General features: G+C 40.3%; 1 protein-coding gene across 1 annotated transcript in view; it reads right to left on the reverse strand.

Annotated features, from left to right (window-relative positions):
- Positions 1 to 13,448, reverse strand: part of PRTG (protogenin) — a 123,179-nt gene that overhangs the window by 15,284 nt on the left and 94,447 nt on the right. The window contains exons 12-15 of the mRNA XM_001090352.5: positions 5,467 to 5,562; positions 3,967 to 4,153; positions 2,883 to 3,010; positions 1,600 to 1,770 (exon numbers count right to left, since the gene is read on the reverse strand). Of these exons, the coding sequence (XP_001090352.3) occupies positions 1,600 to 1,770; positions 2,883 to 3,010; positions 3,967 to 4,153; positions 5,467 to 5,562 (582 nt within the window). The remainder of the gene's footprint in view (positions 1 to 1,599; positions 1,771 to 2,882; positions 3,011 to 3,966; positions 4,154 to 5,466; positions 5,563 to 13,448) is intronic.

A 13,448-nucleotide genomic window follows, 5' to 3' on the forward strand; every position in this document is an offset into this window, starting at 1 on the left:
GCCTCGTGAGAGACCAACAGAACCGCCAAGCTGATTTCAGTCCAAATTGTTGACTCAAAGAATTGTGAGAAAACAAAATGGTTATTTTAAGTTGTAGACTAGTTTGTTAGGCAGCAATAGATAACCGATATAAACATAAAATCACATTGCTGCCAAATACTTAGCACTTTCAAGTCTCTTCAGTGACCAGTAAATCATTATTTAGTGGGGCTTCTTCTGCTTAATGAAAAATACGAACATGCAAAGATCAAAATTCCAGGTAAAGTTATCATCTGCTTATTTTAAAACTCATAGTTTTATATTACATGCACATAAATATCTTTTAAATTTATCTCGTTAATTGGGTAAATATTCCTCTTGAAAGGTATAACGAATGTGGGAGTGCCTCATACTGTATAGTGTATAGAATATAGCGTAGAAGTGGCAACTACATTTCTTGCTTGAAATTCTTCTTCAGCTTTTTATTGGTTGGCAAACTACTCTCTTCTCAGAATGTATGTCTAAATTAAGGAAGTGCCAAAATAATGAAGTTTTACTATTTATGTGATGGCCCATCTAAAATCTGGCAAATAGGACTTGTCCAACATAAAGATTCAAGATTTAGGCTGGGCTTGGTGGTGTGCATGCCTGTAGTCCCAGCTACTCAAGAGGCTGAGATTCTGTCTCAAAAAAAAAAAAAAAAAAAAAAAAAAAAAAGATGCAAGATTTAGAAAAGGATATGATAAAAGTGTGCATAAGAATCCTAAAAACTTGTTTAGCCCCTTTAGCACTACTAAGGTCTTCTCCCTTAAATCATATCTCCTTCCAGTGTTTCCTTCTCCTGTGCAAGACACACCATGAGAAACCTAAGACTCATCCATAACAAATCTCCCTTCCTTAATCTTCTCTCCCTCCTGTCATCCAAGCTATCAAGTTCTATCAATTTTAACTCCTTAATATCTGCCAACCATCCTATCCTTTCCATCTTAATCCTCACCATCCTAGTCCAGGACTATCATCTCTTTCCTGGACGGCTACAGTAACTTCTTAACTAGTCCCTTTGCATTACTCTAATCTCCAGTTGGTCTCAATCAAACCTTTTTTATTTTTCCCCGAAGACAGACTCTTATTCTTGTTGCCCAGGCTGGAGTGCAATGGTGTGATCTCGGCTCAATGCAACTCCTCCTCCTGGGTTCAAGCCATTCTCCTGCCTCAGCCTCCGAAGTAGCTTGGATTACAGGCACCTGCCGTCACACTCAGCTAATTTTCGTATTTTTAGTAGAGATGGGGTTTCACTATGTTGGTCAGGCTGGTCTTGAACTCCGGACTTCAGGTAATCTATCTGCCTCAGCCTCGCAAAATGCTGGGATTACAGGCGTGAGCCACTGTGCCCGGCTATATCTCTTCTATTAACAAAAGTAACAGTAACCTTTTTGAAACAAACTATTCTTAAAATTGGTGGATGGCTTCCCAATGCTCCTTGAACGAAGCCCAAATCTTTAATTACTTCACACATGAAAATGTAAATTCAAAATAAACTCTAGATTCCCCTTTCCTTTTGTTTCTTTAATATTAAAATAATCTTACTTTTTATCCTTCATGGCAATTTATGGTATTTACCTTCACGGTGTAAGACCTGCCACTCTCCTGCAATCCAGGCCTTCCTGGATGCATATAAGATAGTATAGCGGGTCACAACTGTCTCTGGGCCATCAGGGGGTTTCCAAGAAACCAGAGCGGTGTCATCCTCTATCAACGTCACTTTTACTCCAACTGGTGGGCCTGCTGGTGCTGTGCACACACAACAAAATGTTGTATTAGTAGGGTAAAATGGTTTATAAATACTCAAATACCTGGCTTCCAGGCTTAGAAAAAAGTTCAGAAAATTAGAAACCACCATAAAAAAAATTACAGCTTTCAAAGATCATTAATGATAATGTGAAGTACTATTTTTCTTCTTGTATTTTCGTAATATTTAAACATTAAAAAACATAAGATAGTAGATTCCTAGATAGGAGAATCTAAGTTAAAGGGATAGCATTTTTAAGGTTCCTGAAACGTTTTGCTAAATTGCTAACTAGAAATGTTTACTTCCACCAACAGTACCTTGTCCATTAGGTATCAGGTTTCACCCCATTAGTACTGATAGTTCTTACTAACATGTATAGAACATCAACTTAACCTGATCTTGGAGGCCAGTGAAAAAAATGCTCCTGACATTAAAACATTTAGTTATTCCTGGAAAAATTGCGAATCAGTGAATTTACAGGGCAGACTTACATCTAATAATATATCTGTGAAAAACAGTAAAATCTTGGAATTTAAGTTGACTCCATGTTTAATATACACTAAAAGTGTGAAGAGCTGGTTTTTAACACATCTCATATGGAATATTGCCAAAACCATAGCAACAAAGTCCTATGGTCACTGTCATAAATATCCCTTACTTTCTCTCTGTATAATTAAAATACAGCAGAAATGATGCTTATATAATAGATTATCTAGTCCTTCGTCCTCATTCTAGAGATAAGAAAATGTTGGTCTAGAGACATAAAATATCTTAGCTAAAGCCATGAAAGCTACAGAATTGGTGCTCAATCCGATATATATATTGCACTGTGCACACTATCAAGCTGCTATTCATGCAGAAATGACTTCAGTATAACGTGAGCTCCCAAGATCATTAACAAACATTCACTTACTGCCATTTAAAAATTTTTTGGCTGTAGATTTGAACAGCACACCTGATTTTTTTTAAGGTTTCTAAAAGGACATGAAATTTAAGCCATCAAGTGGTAGGTGGCAACTACAGTAGTATCCTACTCAGAATGACATACATATTTTTTAAACATTTCCTTAATCTTTTTTAAAAGGTAAAATCTATAGGGAGCTGTTTTCTTTACCTTCTGGAAGAGTAGAATGGTAGACTACAGGGCTCCAAGGACTGGAAAGCTGATCCACATGTAATCGAACAGCAAATTCATATTTGGTGTTTGGTTCTAGACCCTGAACCAACATGTGAGTTTCTGATCTATAATAATGAGGGATGAAGGTGTTAATGCTGGTAGTATATTATTGTTTCTAAAAGAATGTCGGCATTTCCAAATAGGTAAGGGCATAATGTTATTTTTCATTACCTCCTCATTTTATATGAAAAAATGTTTAGACTAAAGAACAATTTAATTGGACTTTTAAAATACTAAACTTGGTATTGTCCTGTAGAAATAAGCCTACCAGTTGCCTCTCTTTGACAGCAAACTCAAAATGTCCCAATACAAAGGGATTTCCTCTGAAATACTGGAAGTCAAATCATTCATTCATTCATTTATTCATTCATGACGAGGTCTTGCTCTGTGGTTCAGGCTACAGTGCAGTAGTGGGATCATAGCTCACTGCAGCCTGCATCTCCTGAGCACAAGCAATCCTCCTGCATTAGCTTCCCAAGTAGCTAGGATTATAGGCATGCATCACCATGCCTGGCTGATTCGAAAAAAAATTTTTTTGTAGAGATGGGATCTGGCTATGTTGTCCGGGCTGATCTTAAACTTCTGACTTAAGCAATCCTCCCACCTCAGCCTCCCAAAAATCATTCTTTTAGAGCACCGTGATGGGCATCTTTCTAACTCTAACCTAGAAACAAAATGACAACTGGCTCTACTTTTTGACTGCCAGCATGAAAACAGTCTCCTTTCTTTCTTTAAATGTGCTAAGTTTAGTCACTTGAGAGTAATAATAGCTTCTTGCCTAATCTTGTTGCATGAGGCAAGGAAAATTTAAAAATCACTTATATAAATTAAATGTCAAAAAGTACAGTTTTCAGAATATGGTAAGGATGCAAAACTCCCAGCCACTTCATAAATAACTTAAGTCCTGAAACAAATGCTTACAGGTGAAGCCCAAGCTGGGCCCAAGATGGTAAGAAGTATGAGTTGGAGCGGGGCGTGGGGAGGTAAGCAAAGAAAATAACCATTAATAGGAGCTACATACGTTTGAAGGTACAGAACCAAAGAAGCATTCTGCAGGCCAACAGGATTACAGCGGATGGTGTAGTTAATGATTTGTGCAGTGGTGAATGCAGGCCTCCTCCAGTGCAGGAAGATGGAAGATGAGGTGTTAGCCTTCGCATAGAGATGGTGGGGTGGTGGTGGAGGAGGGACCATGCGATCACGAACAGCTATTGAGAAAAACAATGTTAATTTACGATACGACATAACATTTAACATAGAAAGTGGTAAAATGGTAAAATAATAATATCCCACCCTATAAGTAGATTTTAGGTCTTTCTTCCACCAGAGACACATAGTGATCTGGAGATATATCTTCCAAACCTAAACAGCTCTTCCGTGAGTTAACTAAGAAGTCACAAACAGTCATGCATCACTAAACAACAGGGACACATTCTAAGAAACGTGTTAGGTTTTTCATTAGGTGATTTCATCATTGTGTGGACATCAGAGAGTGCACTTACACAAACCTAGATGGTATAGCCTACTGCACACCTGGGCATTATGTTATAGCCTATTACCCACAGCTATAAAACTGTATAGCATGTTGTACTAAATACTGTGGGCAACTGTAACACAATGGTATTTGTGTTTTCAAACATATCCAAACAGAGAAATGGTAACAGGTTGCTCTATGAGATTGTAACAGCAATGTCATAGGTGATAGGAATTTTTCACCACCATTATAATCTTATGGGACCACTGTCACATATGTGGTCCACTGTTGAGGGAAATGTCATTCTGCTGTGTGTGACTACATTACTGATACTTAACAGATTGGAAAGCAGAAGCACAGAGAAGTCAGGCTACTAGCCAAAGACACCAAGAAAATCAGTGGGGGACTTAAAACTAGAACATCCTTCTCAAGAGCAGTACAAGGGAACAGCAAGTGGAGAGAAACAGCCTCGAGCGAAAAGCAGACTTTAAAAAATTCAGTATGTAGATATTCAGTGGTTATTTTCCTCAGTTAAATGTCTAATAGTCCTCTGTACGCAACATGAAAATAGGACTTATAATTCAATATATCTTAAATATTTACTGAGCACCTATTTGTTTAAGATACTTCGGCCAGGCCGCGGTGGCTCACATCTGTAATCCCAGCACTTTGGGAGGCCAAGGGGTGGATCACTTGAGGTCAGGAATTCGAGACGAGCCTGGCCATCATGGTGAAACCCTGTCTCTACTAAAAATACAAAAACAAAAAAAAACAAAAAAAAAAACCCAGGTGTGGTGGTGGTGCCTGTAGTCCCAGCTATTAGAGAGGCTGAGGCAGGAGAATCGCTTGAACCCGGGAGGCAACAAACAAACAAAAAACAAAACAAAACAAAAAAGTAAACAAAAAAACTATGCTACTCAGCACAGAAGATATAAAGTAATTAAGCCACCAAGGCTTCCAAGGAGTAGTGAGACTGTACTTAAAGGAGGAGGAGGAGAAAGAACAGTGTGAGCCATAGTATAACAAACGGCCACGGCTTTCACTTACACACACATCCTGGAGTGCTGACGGTCTGATCTGCCTGATAGCCATCTTCCACGTTGTTATAAGCCAGGAGCCTCACATGATATTTTCTTCTGGGGTCTATAAAGAAACCAATAGGAAATAATTAGGACCAGGTCTTTAGATCTGAGCAAAGGTTCTGAACGAAGCTTTTACAGATTTTGGTTCAAAAATCTTCTGAATGCATAAAAGTTCTCAGTAATATAAAATTACGGCTCAATGACTCAGCAATTCACCTTCATATGACACTGCTATTGTGACCCATCTACCAATAATTTACAATTTTACTTTCCTTAATCTAATTTCAAACAATAACACTACCGTTGTTTTCCTTTCTCTCCTCTTCCTCCTCCTCTTCTTTAACTGGCAGATAGATTCTTGATTTTAAAAGCCTTGGGTTGCTTGATGGATCATTTGCAAGAGATTACACTTTGTAGAAGTTTTTTGTTTAGGCAGTTATATTTGAGGGCTCTTTACTTCCAAGTATGGAAATCCAACTGAGATTGTTTTATTCCAAAAAGCTAAAGAAAATTACAATTCTCATTCTTTAGTACCTCTGAAAATTTATATAACCATGTTTTGCTTAAGTTTTAAATTTAAATGTGTCCTTTCTTTCTACAAACCTACATTCTCAAGTGCGAACTTCACCAAGAAAGATGAGTTGGAGCTCCCTCTACTGGTGTTTGTTAACTATCACAATACTAAAACTAAAGTCCATCCAATGCACATTAAAACAACTTTTTTAAAGGCTTTGAAAAAATAGTTATATATTTTAACTTACATAATTTAAAAAATAATCAAAAAGTTCAATAATAAAAACACATTTAAGTTAACTGTTTATGATGACATTTAAATACAGAATACTTGCTCAGGGCAAAAATATACAACTCAGGCTGGGCGTGATAGCTCATGCCTGAAATCCCAGCACTTTGGGAGGCCAAGGCGGGTGGATCACCCGAGGTTGGGAGTTCGAGACGAGCCTTGCCAACATGGTGAAACCCCATCTCTACTAAAAATACAAAAATTAGCCGGACGTGATGGCACATGCCTGTAATCCCAGCTACTTGAGGAGGCTAAGACAAGAGAATCGTTTGAACCTGGAAGGCGGAGGTTGCTGTGAGCCAATATTGTGCCACTGCACTCCAGCCTGGGTGACAGAGCGAAACTTGGTCTCAAAAAAAAAGAGGGTACAACTGAAAAATAATATATTTCTCTATTATACTTCTCTAAATAAAAAAAAACCACACAAATAAATTCAACATTTCATAAGGAAAAACAATAATCCTTAACAGATATAACCAATCCGGAAAACGACGTGAAATTAAAGGTTAAAAATAATTCTAGAGTGAATCCAAACATTTAAAAATCTAAAAATAGAGGCTGGATGCAGTAACTCACACCTGTAACCCCAGCACTTTGGGAAGTTGAGGACAGGAGTTCAAGACTAGCCTGGGCAATACAGCAAGATCACATCTCTATAAAACATAAAATAAAAATTAGCTTGGTGCGGTGGTACATGCCATAGTCCCAGCTGCTCAGGAGGTTGCACCAGGAGGACCAGTTGAGCCCAGAAGTTGGAGGCTGTGGTGAGTTATGACTGTGCTACTGTGCTCCAGCATGGGCAACAGAACAAGGCCCCATCTCTAAAATAAACCAACTAAATAAAATCCCAAAATAAAATATAAAGTTTATAAAACTCTCCAAAGTAATATGTTTGTATAAGTATTTTAGAAACGGTTATTTTCTAATATTTAATATTAAAATTCATTGAAAGAATTTTCCAAAATATTTTCATTTCCATTTCTCTTTTCAAAAAACTACAAGATGAAAAATTTCTGAGACTTAGAAAACTTCTAACCTTTCTGGATAGAGGTAAGAAGACTCATCTAGCATTTGACCATCCTATAGAAAATGTCTTTTGGATACATCATCTCATTTGACTATCAGAAAACGCCATAAGGTAGATGTTATGCCCATTTTATGTGTAAGCTGTGATACCAAGGTTTCTTTTGTTTGTTTTCTGAGAGAGGGTCTTACTCTGCTGCCCAGGCTGGAGGGCAGTGGTGCAATTACAGCTCACTGCAGCCTCAAACTCCCGAGCTCAGATGATCCTCCCACCTCAGCCTCTTAAGTAGCTGAGACTACAGGCACACACTGCCACACCTGGCATTTTGGGTAGAGATGAAGTCTTACCATATTGCCCAGGCTGGTCTCCAACTCCTGTACTCAAGCGATCTGCCCGCCTTGGCCTCCAGAAGTGCTGGGAGTACAGGAATGAGCCACTGCAGCAGGCCTTCAAAGGTGTTAAGGAGAATGTCCAATATGCATGAAGCTGAACCAAGAACTTGTTATTTCCGTGACAAAGTACAGGGTCTCTAAATTTACACAAACACCTGTGCCTCTGTCAAAAGAAGCTTGTCTCCTAATAATAATGATTTTTTTCTTTTTGGACACTGGTTCTCACTCTGCTGCCCAGGCTGGATGACAGTGGTGCGATCATGACTCATTGCAGCCTTCACTTCCCTGGGCTCGGGTGATCCTCCTACCTTAGCCCCCCCAAGTAGCTGGGACTACAGGCATATACTAAGGCACACACCTGGCTAATTTCCCCATGTTGGTCAGGCTGGTCTTAAACTCCTAGCCTCAACAATCCACCTACCTTGGCCTCACAAAGTGCTGGGATTACAGGTGTGAGCCAACATGCCCAGCTGAAAAATACTTTATTCTGTCTCTACTCAATTAGAAGAGTGTCTTTAGGAAAGGCTCCAGAATATAAAGGTATTATACCAGAATACAGGAGATACAGAAAAGGAAGGATAGGATAGATTTGCCCTCAAAGTAGCTCATGTTCTCCACAGGGGGCCAGATATGAATACAGCTATTTCACAGAGAAAGCTCATTTTGATGAGGGTTATGAGTACAGGTGGAGAGATTAATCTTTTTTCTACTGTGCAAACAACTTCAATCAACACTGCATGAATACATCTCTGGAATGGTTCCATTTGTTAGCCCTAAAATGGATTCTTCAAGTTTTCCCTTCTTTTTATTTATTTATTTATTTATTTATTTATTTATTTATTTATTTTTGAGATGGAGTCTTGCTCTGTGACCCAGGCTGGAGTGCACTAGCGCGATGTCGGCTCACTGCAAGCTCCACCCCACCCGGGTTCACGCCATTCTCCTGCCTCAGCCTCCTGAGTAGCTGGGACTACAGGCGCCCGCCACCTCGCCCGGCTAATTTTCTTGTATTTTTAGTAGAGACGGGGTTTCACCGTGTTAGCCAGGATGGTCTCGATCTCCTGACCTCGTGATCCGCCCGTCTCGGCCTCCCAAAGTGCTGGGATTACAGGCTTGAGCCACCGCGCCTGGCCTCCTTCTTCCTTTTTAAAAAATAAACTTCTTATACTAAATTTTAAACCCAGAATTAAACTTTTTTGTTGGTCAGACAGAAACACCTAATGTGTCCCAACCCAAAGAGATAAGAGAACAAGTTGCTCTTTTAATGCCCCAAGCACTTGGCTACTGCCCACTCAGGACAGACTCACAGAAGCCCCATGAAAGGAGGAGCAGCTCCCGGTCTCCTATTTGGAAATCATCAGGGAGTCACTGTCTCAAGGACCAGGTTCCTTCCCAGGTTATATCAGGCGTACAAGATCCTTTCTATCCAAATAGAAAAGTTTAAAACACACACACACACACACACACACACACACACACACAAAAAAAAAAATCAAAAAACAGAATAAATTACCAGGTTAGGGGCAAAGCTGAGCAGTGGACAATGTGGATTTACCACACCTTCCTTTTTAGCTTTAAGAAATTTGTCGGCCGGGCGCGGTGGCTCAAGCCTGTAATCCCAGCACTTTGGGAGGCCGAGATGGGTGGATCACGAGGTCAGGAGATCGAGACCATCCTGGCTAACACGGTGAAACCCCGTCTCTACTAAAAAATACAAAAAACTAGCCGGGCGCGGTGGCGGGCGCCTGTAGTCCCAGCTACTCGGGAGGCTGAGGCAGGAGAATGGCGTGAACCCGGGAGGCGGAGCTTGCAGTGAGCTGAGATCCGGCCACTGCACTCCAGCCTGGGCGACAGAGCGAGACTCCGTCTCAAAAAAAAAAAAAAAAAAAAAAAGAAATTTGTCTCCAGTCTCAAAATCTAGTCATATTATTATTTTGGTTTGTTAATCCAGAGACCCTGGAATATCCTGGTTCATTCTTGTTCATTAATTTTTCAGAAATGTGACTTCGTGTTTGTAAATTTAAGAGTGGAAGTAGGGACCAGAGCCCTCAAATAGTGTTAAGATGAGCACTACCAGGCAGTAACAATGATCAGCTAAAAAAGAAAACAGAATAGCTACAGCATTAACAGAATTAAGGATACAGGGTGAAAAGCAAAGTTTAGGACCAATATGCTAAATACACGTAAATACACTAGGAATGAACCTCAGCATAAGTAGCAAAAGTCAAGTCCTAAAACTTCACAGTTCTGCAAAGACCCTCCGACGCCTAAGGGACAAAGCAGAGACCAGGGCCAACACCTTAAAATGCCACAGGGAACGAGTCCCAAGGCCTGTTACAGCCCTTCTTGTGTTAAGCACTGCCACGTCTGTGGTGCTTGGTTACATGAGACTCAGCAGACTTAGGCTATGTGGTTTTGGGGAGAAAGTAGAGTTAGAAAGAACAGCCACAAATACTGCAGGCCTCCTCAAAGCCCAGCAAGGGAAGGAGGAGAAAGGGAAGACAGGGAGAAGTTGGTTCTAGTTTATTCAAAACTCAACAAAAGGAGCGTAAAAAATGACTCCTCAATTTTTTTTTTTTGTTTGAGACACAGTCTTGCTCTGTCGCCAGGCTGGAGTGCAGTGGTGCGATCCCGGCTCACCGCCACCTCTGCCTCCCAGGTTCAAGTAATTCCCCTGCCCCAGCCTCCTAAGCAGCTGGGACTACAGGCGTGCACCACCATGCCCGGCTAATTTTTTTTTTTTGTATTTTAGTAGAGACGGGGTTTCACCATGTTGGCCAGGATGGTGTCGATCTCCTGACCTTGTGATTCATGCGCCTTGGTGTCTCAAAGTGCTGGGATTACAGGCGTGAGCCCATCGCGCCCGGCCTCACTCCTCAATTCTTAATGGTCCTGGGGTGATGGCTCAAATGGGTAATACTTGAATTTAGGGTTAAACTTGCTTAAAGCTTTAGCAATATATAAAGACAAAGGGTTAGGAAAGAAAGCTCAAATTAATCTAACACAAATTTGATTCATAACAGTGCAGCTCTGGACTGTCAGCTTACATTTACATTCTGTCCCTAGCCAAATGTTCTTTTAGTAGGGAGTCACCCTTTGGCCCTAAAACGATCATCTTCCTGGCACACTGCTATGGCTGTACTCTCCATCTTTTCCCTGCTGGCTCTAGGACTGGTCTCACCCTCCTTCCAACCTGATTCATTCTCATCACCAGCTCTTCTACTTGGATTATTAGTCACATAAAGAAGAGTTAGGCTGGGCGTGGTGGCTCACACCTGTAATCCCAGCACTTTGGGAGGCCGAGGCAGGTGGACCACGTGAGACCAGCTCGGCCAATATGGTGAAACCCCATCTCCACTAAAAAAACAAGGAATAGCCGGGCATGATGGGGGGTGCCTGCAATCCTAGCTACTCGGGAGGCTGAGGCAGGAGAGCTGCTTGAACCCAGGAGGCAGCAGTTGCATGAGCCGATATCACACTATTGCACTCCAGTCTGGTTGACAAGAGTGAAACTCTGTCTCAAAATAAAAAAGGAACAGTCAGAGCCAGGTCTGGCTGTCTAAGAAAGAGTTCGCAGTTATCAATAAACATTTATCAAGAGCCTACCAAAAGTCAGGCACTGCATGAGAGACTCAAGGACTAGAACAACGCAAATCTTGCTTTTAATTTCAATCTACCAAAGAAGACAGGCTGATAAATGAATATTCTATCTGTAAGTATTATTTAACCCTGACAGTTGTATAGACTTGAGCAAGTTTCTTACTTTTCTAAGCCTCGTTTATTTTGATTTGGAAGATGGAAATGTTAACAGGACCTCTCTGATAGGGATTTTAAGAATATTAAATGAAATCATGCCTATGAAGTACTTTGTAGAGCTCCTATAATTAGTAAACACAAAATATTATATTGCTGTCATGTGAGTAAAGGTGCCTGGGAGAAAAGGTAGTATCAAAAGTATGGCAAACTTATCACATTTTGGAATCAACTTTGTGAAAGCTTATCAATATCAAAGATCTCCGTTCGTTCATACAAACAAGATCTAGAGAACAGAACATCGGCAAATTAGCAATTGGCAAATACTAAAGCTGAGTTTAACCACTCTCTGTCCTCCCTAATATTCTCTGGTGTATAGAGCAGGCAGGCAAAGGTTCCCAAGTGTGCGTTGGCTTGTATATACTATTGAAACAACTGTGTTTTGTGTCTGTGGCCACTAAGAATGCTTGCTGTTTTGGCAACCATGTCAGATGGCATATATTCCTCCCAGTGGTATATCTACCTTCACCCACATCTTCCATATTAATCTAATAATCTCTCATCTGCCAACAAAGAAACAGCCCTAATGATGATAAACGCTTTGGAAAACAACTTAATAAATTCCTTTCCTAGTGGAAGAACAGTAAGTCATTTCATTAAAGGGAAATCTGGAAGAGTTTGAGGGCAAGTATTAGAAACAGCAAGCATATGGAAACAAAAATTAATTCAATCTGTTAATAATAATTATATCCCATTTTTACAATGAGGTGTTTCTTATCCTCAATGACCACACTCAGAACAAGACAAAGGCCTATAAAATGAGACTCTCTAATGCCAAAATCTTTTAAAGTTGTACTCCTCAACAACTTGCTTAATTCCATTCTAACTGCACACGATCTAACAATAATAGTGCATTAACTGTATCTCTGTGTAACACCTTAAGTAACCTACACTGAAATATGTTTCTAAACACCACACAAAAAACCCCATGCCTTCGTTCAGCATTGTACTTGAAAAACTTGCATTTCTGTTCTCCATCACTAGATGGCATCCGTGTGCCAGTTAGGAGAGTGATGACCCCCTCATCCAGGCATTAAGGAGGTGGGAGACATTCAGATAACAGCTGAAATCTAGTATCTGAGTATCTGATGAATGAGCAAATCGAAACAGTTATGCAGGAACTATGGCAATTGCTTAAGTTTCACCAAATGAAAGGCCTGATGAAATAGCAGTAAAAAGAAGGGCTATCTTATTCAATATTTATATATGAATTATATAAATATTTCATATAAACTTCAAAAACCTTTGTATTGGCCGGGCACGGTGGCTCACACCTGTAATCCCAGTACTTTGGGAGGCAGAGGCGGGCAGATCATGACGTCAGGAGTTTGAGACCAGCCTGGCCAATATGGTGAAACTCCATCTCTACTAAAAATACAAAAATTAGCCAGGCATGGTGGTATGTGCCTATAGTCCCAGCTGCTCAGGAGGTTGAGGCAGAAGAATCACTTGAACCCAGGAGGCGGAGGTTGCAGAGACCCGAGATCATGCCACTGCACTCCAGACTGAGTGAGACTCCGTCTCAAAAAACAAAACACAACAAAAAAAACCCCTCTGTATCAGTTTTGCTTCAATGTCCTCTACAGTGAGTGGATGCTGAGCCAAATAGAAGATAACTTTCCTAATGACTCAGTGCTACTAAGAAGCTAAGAGACAGCCTAGCACAGTGGTTAAGAGCTGGGATGTTAAACCCAGGCTGACTGGAATTCCAACACTAGCTTGGTCATTGCTATGAAACTTGGGGAAGTTATTTTTTCTCTCTGTACCTCGGTTACAATCACCTGTAAAATGGGTATAACAATGATAATAGCATCCATCTCAAGAAGCTGTGGGGGGAGGGAAAATAATTTAATTCACATGAAGTGCTTTAAAAGAGGGCTTGAGTATAACAACAACAACAATAATAATATACTAAT

The sequence above is a fragment of the Macaca mulatta genome, chromosome 7 (genome assembly GCF_049350105.2).
Source record: "Macaca mulatta isolate MMU2019108-1 chromosome 7, T2T-MMU8v2.0, whole genome shotgun sequence".
In the NCBI taxonomy this organism is placed as follows: domain Eukaryota; kingdom Metazoa; phylum Chordata; class Mammalia; order Primates; family Cercopithecidae; genus Macaca; species Macaca mulatta.